This window comes from Larimichthys crocea, unplaced genomic scaffold (genome assembly GCF_000972845.2).
Source record: "Larimichthys crocea isolate SSNF unplaced genomic scaffold, L_crocea_2.0 scaffold532, whole genome shotgun sequence".
NCBI classification, from domain to species: domain Eukaryota; kingdom Metazoa; phylum Chordata; class Actinopteri; family Sciaenidae; genus Larimichthys; species Larimichthys crocea.
Window position 1 is genome coordinate 280,131 of NW_020856961.1, and position 10,310 is coordinate 290,440.

General features: G+C 43.5%; 1 protein-coding gene across 1 annotated transcript; it reads left to right on the forward strand.

Annotated features, from left to right (window-relative positions):
• Positions 1-531: 531 nt before the first annotated feature.
• On the forward strand, positions 532-9,405 carry capn1b (calpain 1, (mu/I) large subunit b). Its single transcript, XM_027276708.1, has 16 exons — positions 532-686; positions 2,586-2,826; positions 3,503-3,572; positions 5,068-5,186; positions 5,403-5,536; positions 5,616-5,784; positions 5,880-5,963; positions 6,044-6,129; positions 6,473-6,547; positions 6,644-6,804; positions 6,934-7,103; positions 7,417-7,428; positions 7,506-7,717; positions 9,016-9,055; positions 9,141-9,206; positions 9,313-9,405. Exons 2-16 carry the CDS (start codon positions 2,587-2,589, stop codon positions 9,388-9,390), a joined length of 1,716 nt encoding a protein of 571 aa, XP_027132509.1. The 5' UTR covers positions 532-686; position 2,586; the 3' UTR covers positions 9,391-9,405.
• The last annotated feature ends 905 nt before the right edge of the window (positions 9,406-10,310 follow it).

Consider the following 10,310-nt stretch of genomic DNA (forward strand, 5'->3'; position numbering starts at 1 on the left):
TGAGTTAGCTGATTGGTTTCATCAGGCTTGATTGATAAATATAATTGGGTGTCGTTAGCATAACAATGAAAATTGATAGAGTGATTCCTAATAATGTTCCCTAAAGGAAGCATATATAAACTAAACAGAAGTGGTCCAAGTACAGAACCTTGTGGGACTCCATGACAAACTTTGGTCTGCATGGAGGATTCATCATTGACGTGAACAAACTGAGATCGATCTAAGAAATACGACTTAAACCAGCTTAGGGCGGTTCCTTTGATGCCAGTTTGATGTTCCAGTCTCTGTAAAAGAATTTGATGGTCAATGGTGTCAAATGCAGCACTAAGATCTAACAGGACAAGGACAGAAGAAGAGGTTTAATTACAGCTACTTTAAAGGACTGTGGTACATATACAATCTGATTTGATTTGGTATATAGCACTAACAACATAGTTACACATATTATCTTCCATTTCTGTTAGTAAATCACCATAAATACACACTGGTCCTTTAAGACGCCATGTTGTGTTGATGATGATGCGGCCCCGCCCCTCCGGCCGGGCGGGGCTCGGTACTGCAGCAAGCATCCACCGACACACACACACACACACACACACACCACAACATCCACCGACACATCCACCACAGAACCAGAACCAGAGACACTACTCAAAGCACTTCAGACCAGGAGGACGAGACGGCACGTGAGTGTTCTACTGTGTGTGTGTCTATATCTATGTGTGTGTGTGTGTGTGTCTATATCTATGTGTGTGTGTGTGTGTTTGTGTGTGTTACCTGTCTGGCTGTGTGATAAAAAAACAAGTAATAAAAGATTAACAGTATAAATATATACACAATATCTTCTAAAACAAAGGAGCTGATGTGACAGTATTAGATTAAATATACTTTATTCATCCCACCACGGGGAAATTTACTTGTTACAGCAACAAGAAAAGTGTAGCATACACTACAGAATTAGAAAAAAGTAGAAAAACACAATAAACAGACAGAAATGAAACAGACAGAAATATCTATAACCTGAGTACTGAGGATAAAAGGGCATGATATGTAAATATGATGATGATATGCTATGTAAATAGAGTATTGTAATGTGACCGTAGTGTGAGAAATATTGCAAAGGAAAGTGGCCATGATACAAATAATAACTGCGAGGTATAAATGAAAGAAAATACGCAAATAAACTATCTACTAGATATAATATATATAGATATATAGATATATATTATATTAATATATATATTATATTCAATTCAATTTCAATTCAAACAGATTTTAGTTGTACAAGTCAAAGTCACAAAGTCCATTTTTCCTCTGAGGCCTTTACAATCTGTACAGGAGTGACCCCCTCTGTCCCTTAGACCCGCCGGTTCCAGTGAGGAAAAACTTGGTCCCACAAAAAACATTTTAACGGGAAAAAAGGTGAAGAAACCTCCCCAAAAAAAGGGGAAAAAAAAAAAAAAAAAAAAAAAAAAAAAGAGCCAACGAGGAGAGGGATACCTCTCCCGGAACGACAGACGTGCAATAGATGTCACGTGTAACAGGAACACATCAACACAACATATTGGCAAAAAATTACAATGAAGTATAAAATGACAAGGAATTACAATGACTGAATAAAATGAAGGAAAATTACAATGAATGATAAAATGACAATGAATTACAATAAATGTAAAATGACCAATGAATTACAATGACGGATAAAGACAATGAAATTACAGTGGGACTGATAAAATGAAATGAATTACAATGACTGAGAAATGACAATGAATTACAATGAACTTGATAAAAGACAATGAATTCAATGACTGATAAAATACAAATGAAATTACAATGAATGATAATGACAATGAATTACAAGGACTGGAATAAAAGAGGCAAGTAGCAGATAGGCAGCAAATAATCAGTAGTAATATGTGTAGTGGAACGTCAGCAGGACCACAGCACCAGCCCACGATCCACGAGAAACCTGCTGGACGAACAGAAGACGGAAAATCCAGGTAAGAAGTTTAGTTAGTGGACATGCATTAAGAGACAATGAAGGTTTACAGATGGAAGAGAGAGAGAGAGAGAGAGACAGAGAGACAAGAGAGAGAGAGAGGAAGGCCCCCCTGGCAGTCTAAAATCCTATGGCAGCATAACCGTAAGGGAGGACCTGAGCCAGCAATAGACTATAGCTATATCAAACACAAGGAACCCAGCATCCTGAGAGTGCAGTGTTCTAGAGGGGTAGTAAGGTACTATGAGCTCTTTTAGATATGATGGTGCCTGACCATGAAGAGCTTTGTAAGTAAGGAGAAGAATTTAAATTCTATTCTAGATTTAACAGGGAGCCAATGCAAGAAAGCCAGAATGGGAGAGATGTGATCTCTGATCTTGGTTCCTGTCAGAACACGCGCAGACCCAATGACACATCTGTGAGGTTCTCCGGGTGTTCTCCATGTGTTCTCCAGGTTTTCTCCAGGTGTTCTCCAGGTTTTCTCCAGGTGTTCTCCAGGTGTTCACAGACTCTTCAGCAGGGGCGTTTGTTGTTCTTGTTTGTGATTGGCTGATGCAGTGTGTTGTCACACTGTTTTCTGGGTCAGGATGTTCGGGGGCGTGTCCGGGAAGATTCAGAGGGACCGGCAGAGGGCCGGAGGTCTGGGCTCGGTCCAACAGGCCGTACGGTACCAGAACCAGGACTTTAAGGCCCTGAAGGAGGACTGTCTGCAGAACGGGGGCCTGTTCGAGGATCCGATGTTCCCAGCAGAACCGAGCTCACTAGGCTTCAAAGAACTCGGACCGTTCAGCGCCAAAACCAAAGGGGTGGACTGGAAGAGACCAACGGTGAGAGGGGCTAACAGAGGCTAACAGAAGCTAACAGAGGCTAACAGAAGCTAACAGAGGCTAACAGGGGCTAACAGAGGCTAACAGAAGCTAACAAAGGCTAACAGAAGCTAACAGAGGCTAACAGAGGCTAACAGGAGCTAACAGAGGCTAACAGGGGCTAACAGAGGCTAACAAAGGCTAACAAAGGCTAACAGGGGCTAACAGAGGCTAACAGAGGCTACAAAGGCTAACAGGGGCTAACAGGGGCTAACAGAAGCTAACAGAGGCTAACAGAGGCTAACAGAAGCTGACAGAGGCTGACAGAGGCTAACAGGGGCTAACAGAGGCTAACAAAGGCTAACAGGGGCTAACAGAGGCTAACATGGGCTAACAGAGGCTAATAGGGGCTAACAGAGGCTAACAGAGGCTAACAGGAGCTAACAGAGGCTAGCAGGGGCTAACAGAGGCTAACAGGGGCTAACAGGGGCTAACAGAGGCTAACAGGGGCTAACAGAGGCTAACAGAGGTTAACAGGGGCTAACAGGGACAACAGAAGTTCTGGAGTTCTGTGCCATAACAAAGGCTAATGATAACAGGTCATGCTAACAATAAAATGGCGAAAGTAACTGTTGATTATACAACCATGTTTATGATTGGCTGTTTGTGATTGGCTGTTTGTGATTGGCTGTTTCAGGAGCTGTCAGAGAGCCCTGAGTTCATTGTGGGCGGAGCCACGAGGACGGACATCTGTCAGGGCGCTCTGGGTGAGTCCTGATTGGTCCTGATCGGCTGTTGATGTCTGTGCTGTCAGGGGAACTTCCCTGACAACGGTCGCTATGAGACGAGTCAACGTGTGAGTCAACAGAGAGTAAACAGAAACCACACAGCTGCTTCAGCTCCACCTCCTGCAGGACGCTCATGGGAAGTCTCCCAGCATCACTAAGCTCTATCAAAGAGGAACGTTGACTCAGCATGTTGACGCTGTACGAGAAGCACCTGAAGGCAGCACTCAGCCCATCAGCTGACCTCATATCCACAACTTTATTGATCCATCGTCCGGAAACATTAGCTGGAAACATTAGCTGGAAACATTAGCTGGAAGCATTAGCTGGAAGCATTAGCAGCTTAATGTGTTGTTGCTGTTGTTGATGAGCCAAGATCAGTATCGCCTCATGATGATGGGATGATGACTTCCTGTTTTTCCCCACTGTGGGGATCAATTTCATCCTTGCACCATTGCACCAAAAAAAAAAAGATCCTTGTCTCTACTCACCGATATTTATGTGTATATATATATATATATTATATATATAGATATATATATTATAGATGATATAATATATATATATTATATAATAATATATATTTACCTATTTACCTTTTTTACATTTACATAGCGTTTGTCTTTGTTCTTGTTTATGCCCACGTTTTTCTCTGCTTGTACTAAGAGAGCTAAATGAAACCGGAGTCAAATTCACATATGTGGCAACAAAAGTGATTCTGATTCTGATCAAGTCTACACGAGGCGCCTGAACGCATCGTCTGAGCAGCTTTATTTAAAGAAACAGGATGTCATAAATTCACTGCAACTACAACAGCAACAACAACACAGCAACAACACAGCAACGACAACACAGCAACAACACTGCAACAACACTGCAACAACACAGCAACAACAACACAGCAACAACACTGCAACAACACAGCAACAACACAACAACAACACTGCAACAACACAGCAACAACACTGCAACAACACTGCAACAACACTACAACAACACTACAACAACACAGCAACAACACAACAACAACACAACAACAACACAGCAACAACACTGCAACAACACAGCAACAACACAACAACACTGCAACAACACAGAAACAACACTACAACAACACTGCAACAACACAGCAACAATACTGCAACAACACAACAACACTGCAACAACACGACAACAACACTGCAACAACACAGCAACAACAACACTGCAACAACACTGCAACAACACAGCAACAACACATAAACAACACAGCAACAACACAGCAACAACACAGCAACAACACTACAACAACACAGCAACAACACTGCAACAACACAGCAACAACACTACAACAACACTGCAACAACACTGCAACAACACAACAACAACACTACAACAACAACACAACAACAACACTACAACAACAACACAGCAACACTAGACGCTGTATAAAGGTTGTTATGGACATTGTATGAAGGTTGTTGTGTGGTTCTTCCAGGTGACTGCTGGCTGCTGGCTGCGATTGGCTCTCTGACTCTGAATGAACGTCTGCTGCACCGTGTGGTTCCTCATGGTCAGAGCTTCAACCACCAATACGCTGGTATCTTTCACTTCCAGGTGAGACCACGCCCACTGACCTGAACAATGCATCAAGTGAGACCACACCTTCAGAGAAACTTTATTTAAAACAGCAGGGAGGCTCGAACAGTCAGGAAACTATTCTGAATTCTGTTTGCTGGTTGTTTATTTCTAGACTAATCATTTGTATGAAATATCAACCTGTCTGTCTGTCTGTCTGCCGGTCTGTCTGTCTGTCTGTCTGTCTGTCTGTAGTTCTGGCAGTTCGGTGAGTGGGTGGACGTGGTCATCGACGACCGTCTGCCGGTCAAAGACGGAGAGCTGATGTTCGTCCACTCAGCTGAAGGCAGTGAGTTCTGGAGTGCTCTGCTCGAGAAGGCCTACGCCAAGTAAGGACCATCCACCGTCCTGCGTAGACGTGGTTTCATCCCTTCAGATGAACTCTGAACTCTTTGTGTGTGTGTTCAGGTTGAACGGCTCGTATGAGGCATTGTCCGGCGGCAGCACCACTGAAGGTTTTGAGGATTTCACAGGCGGCGTGGCCGAGATGTACGAGCTGAAGAAAGCTCCCAGAGATCTTCATCGTATCATCACCAAAGCTCTGGAGAGAGGATCACTAATCGGATGCTCCATCGACGTCAGTTACATCCAACGTGTATCAACATGAGTTCTGGTTCTTTGCATCAAGTAACACCGAGCTGTAGATGTGTTAACTGTCTGTTTCGTCCTCAGATCACCAGCGCCTTCGACATGGAGGCTGTCACCTTCAAGAAGCTGGTTAAAGGCCATGCCTACTCTGTCACCGGGCTCAGACAGGTGAGCTCAGCTGTCACCTTAACATCAAACAGGATCCAGTCTTTGTGTCGGGTTCTGGATGTCTGTCATCCTCTCTGCAGGTGGAGTACCGTGGTCGGCAGGAGCATCTGATCCGGATCAGGAACCCCTGGGGTCAGGTGGAGTGGACCGGAGCCTGGAGCGACAAGTTAGTGCTTCATTTACAAAGTGTTGAAGGTTCTCCGTCATCAGGTCAGAGTGTTGAAGGTTCTCTGTCATCAGGTCAGAGTTTTGAAGGTTCATCAGGACAGAGTGTTGAAGGTTCTCCGTCGTCAGGTCAGAGTGTTGAAGGTTTATCAGGTCAGAGTGTTGAAGGTTCTCCGTCGTCAGGTCAGAGTGTTGAAGGTTCATCAGGTCAGAGTGTTGAAGGTTCATCAGGTCATAGTGTTGAAGGTTCATCAGGACAGAGTGTTGAAGGTTCTCAATCATCGGGACACCTTTGATCACACCTGAAATGATCAGCACACTCTGTCTGTCTGTCTGTCCCTTAGCTCCTCTGAGTGGAGCTCCATCGACTCTGCAGAGAAAGATGAGCTGCTGTGTAAGATGGAGGATGGAGAGTTCTGGTGAGTTTCTGCTCTGAAGGTGAAAACAAGATTTGGAGGATGGAGAAGATGACCTGTCTGTCTGTCTGACTGTCTGTCTGACTGTCTTTCTGTCAGGATGTCTTTCCAGGAGTTCCTCCGTCAGTTCTCGAGGTTGGAGATCTGTAATCTGACCCCGGACGCTCTCATTGAAGACTCGACCAGTTTTTGGAACACAACGGTGTTTGAGGGCAGCTGGAGGAGAGGAAGCACCGCCGGGGGCTGCAGGAACCACCCCAGTGAGGCGGGGGGGTGGGGGGGGGCAAACTGATCAGGGCTTTTAAGATCATACCACTGTGTGTGTATGCTTCTTCGTGCGGTTTGACTACATAGCCCATGATGCCTCAGTTGTTGCTGCCTCCCTACAGACACGTTCTGGATCAACCCTCAGTATAAGATCTCCCTGCTGGAGGAGGACGATGACCCGGAGGATGACGAGGCCGCCTGCAGCTTCCTCGTGGCTCTGATGCAAAAAGACCGCCGCCGCCACCGCCGCCACGGCCAGGATGTGCACACCATTGGCTTCGCCATCTATGAGGTCAGAGGTCAAAGACAGCAATAACCCTTATCAACACCCTAACAACCTCTTATCAACACCCTAACAACCTCTTATCAACACTTTAACAACCTCTTATCAACACCTTAACCACCTCTCATCAACACTTTAACAACCTCTTATCAACACTTTAACAACCTCTTATCAACACCTTAACAACCTCTTATCAACACTTTAAAAACCTCTTATTAACACCTTAACAACCCGTATCAACACGTTAAACACACTTAAAAACCACCTGGTAACACCATAGTAACCATAGTAACCACCTTTTCTGTGTTGTTCTCGTTCACAGATTCCTGACGAGGTGAGTTGGTCTGGTTCTGGTTCTGGTTTAATTCTTATATCCGATCAAGCTCATGTCGGCGTCCATATGTATGTCAGTACCGAGGCTGTCCAAGTGTCCACATGAAGAAGGACTTCTTCCTGCGTCACTCGTCCTGTGCTCGTTCAGAGACCTTCATCAACCTACGAGAGGTGAGCACCAGGCTCCGCCTCCCGCCGGGCGAGTACCTGATCGTCCCCTCCACCTTCGAGCCATCCAAGGAGGCCGACTTCGTCCTGAGGGTGTTCACCGAGAAACAGTCGGAGACCAAGTGAGCATGTGCAGTCAGTTCAGTAATCTACAGTGTGACTACAGTCAGTAATCATGTGACTCTACAGTCGGTAATCATGTGACTCTACAGTCGGTAATCATGTGACTACAGTCAGTAATCATGTGACTCTACAGTCAGTAATCATGTGACTCTACAGTCGGTAATCATGTGACTACAGTCAGTAATCATGTGACTCTACAGTCAGTAATCATGTGACTCTACAGTCAGTAATCATGTGACTACAGTCAGTAATCATGTGACTCTACAGTCAGTAATCATGTGACTCTACAGTCAGTAATCATGTGACTACAGTCAGTAATCATGTGACTCTACAGTCAGTAATCATGTGACTCTACAGTCAGTAATCATGTGACTACAGTCAGTAATCATGTGACTCTACAGTCAGTAATCATGTGACTCTACAGTCAGTAATCATGTGACTACAGTCAGTAATCATGTGACTCTACAGTCAGTAATCATGTGACTCTACAGTCAGTAATCATGTGACTACAGTCAGTAATCATGTGACTCTACAGTCAGTAATCATGTGACTCTACAGTCGGTAATCATGTGACTACAGTCAGTAATCATGTGACTCTACAGTCAGTAATCATGTGACTCTACAGTCAGTAATCATGTGACTACAGTCAGTAATCATGTGACTCTACAGTCAGTAATCATGTGACTCTACAGTCAGTAATCATGTGACTACAGTCAGTAATCATGTGACTCTACAGTCAGTAATCATGTGACTCTACAGTCAGTAATCATGTGACTACAGTCAGTAATCATGTGACTCTACAGTCAGTAATCATGTGACTCTACAGTCAGTAATCATGTGACTACAGTCAGTAATCATGTGACTCTACAGTCAGTAATCATGTGACTCTACAGTCAGTAATCATGTGACTACAGTCAGTAATCATGTGACTCTACAGTCAGTAATCATGTGACTCTACAGTCAGTAATCATGTGACTACAGTCAGTAATCATGTGACTCTACAGTCAGTAATCATGTGACTCTACAGTCAGTAATCATGTGACTACAGTCAGTAATCATGTGACTCTACAGTCGGTAATCATGTGACTCTACAGTCGGTAATCATGTGACTACAGTCGGTAATCATGTGACTCTACAGTCAGTAATCATGTGACTCTACAGTCAGTAATCATGTGACTACAGTCAGTAATCATGTGACTCTACAGTCGGTAATCATGTGACTCTACAGTCAGTAATCATGTGACTACAGTCAGTAATCATGTGACTCTACAGTCAGTAATCATGTGACTCTCTGCAGTGAGATGGACGACGACGTGGAGGCCATCTTTGAAGATGAGGTGAAGAAGCATCATCAGACTGACATTTGATTGACACACTGACCTTTGACCTTTGACCTCAGCATCTTCCTGTTGTTCTGTGCAGGAGGAGATCTCAGAGGGCGACGTGGACGACTCCTTCAGGTCCATGTTCGCTCAGCTGTCAGGAGACGTGAGTTCTGCTGTTCCTCTGTGATGTTCTTCAGTTCTTCTGAAATGATCAGACTGAGCAGCAGCTTGGCATTCAGGCTAACATGTTGTTTGTGTTCTGTCATCAGGACATGGAGATCTCAGTACGAGAACTCAGAACCATCCTGAACCGGGTCGTGTCCAAACGTAAGTTTTATAATAATTAAAGGAGGAACATGATCACAGATCAGTGCTGACAGAGAAAGCAAGAGAACATTAGAGAACATTTAATGACATCAGATAACATCAGAAAACATTTAAGGACATCAGAGAACATTACAGAATATCAGATAACATCAGAGAACATTACAGAACATCAGAGAACACCAGAGAACATCACAGAACATTATAGAACATCAAAGAACATTGAAGAACATCAGAGAACATTAGAGAACACTTAAGGACATCAGATAACATTAGAGAACATCAGAGAACATTAGAGAACGTTTAAGGACATCAGAGAACATTACAGAACATCAGAGAACACCAGAGAACATCACAGAACATTATAGAACGTCAAAGAACATTGAAGAACATCACAGAACATTAGAGAACATCAGAGAACATTGAAGAACATCAGAGAACATTAGAGAACATCAGAGAACATTAAAGAACATCAGAGAACATCAGAAAACATTAAAGAACATCTGAGAACATTGAAGAACATCAGGGAACATTAGAGAACATCCGAGAACATTGAAGAACATCAGAGAACATTAGAGAACATTAGAGAACATTGAAGAACATCACAGAACATTAGAGAACATCAGGAAACATTAGAGAACATCAGAGAACATCAGAGAACATCAGAGAACATTGAAGAACATCACAGAACATTAGAGAACATTGAAGAACATCAGAGAACATTAGAGAACATCAAAGAACATTGAAGAACATCAGAGAACATCAGAGAACATTGAAGAACATCACAGAAATTACAGAACATCAGAGAACATTAAAGAACATCAGAGAACATTGAAGAACATCAGAGAACATCAGAGAACATTAGAGAACATCCGAGAACATTGAAGAACATCAGAGAACATCAGAGAACATTGAAGAACATCACAGAACATTAGAGAACATC

Bases quoted from the DNA above. Each gene is read 5' to 3' on its own strand.
- capn1b (XM_027276708.1), top strand. From the start codon at position 2,587: ATGTTCGGGGGCGTGTCCGGGAAGATTCAGAGGGACCGGCAGAGGGCC. The intron at 2,827-3,502 runs GTGAGAGGGGCT...TGGCTGTTTCAG, and splicing joins TGGACTGGAAGAGACCAACG to GAGCTGTCAGAGAGCCCTGA. The intron at 6,130-6,472 runs GTTAGTGCTTCA...TCTGTCCCTTAG, and splicing joins ACCGGAGCCTGGAGCGACAA to CTCCTCTGAGTGGAGCTCCA.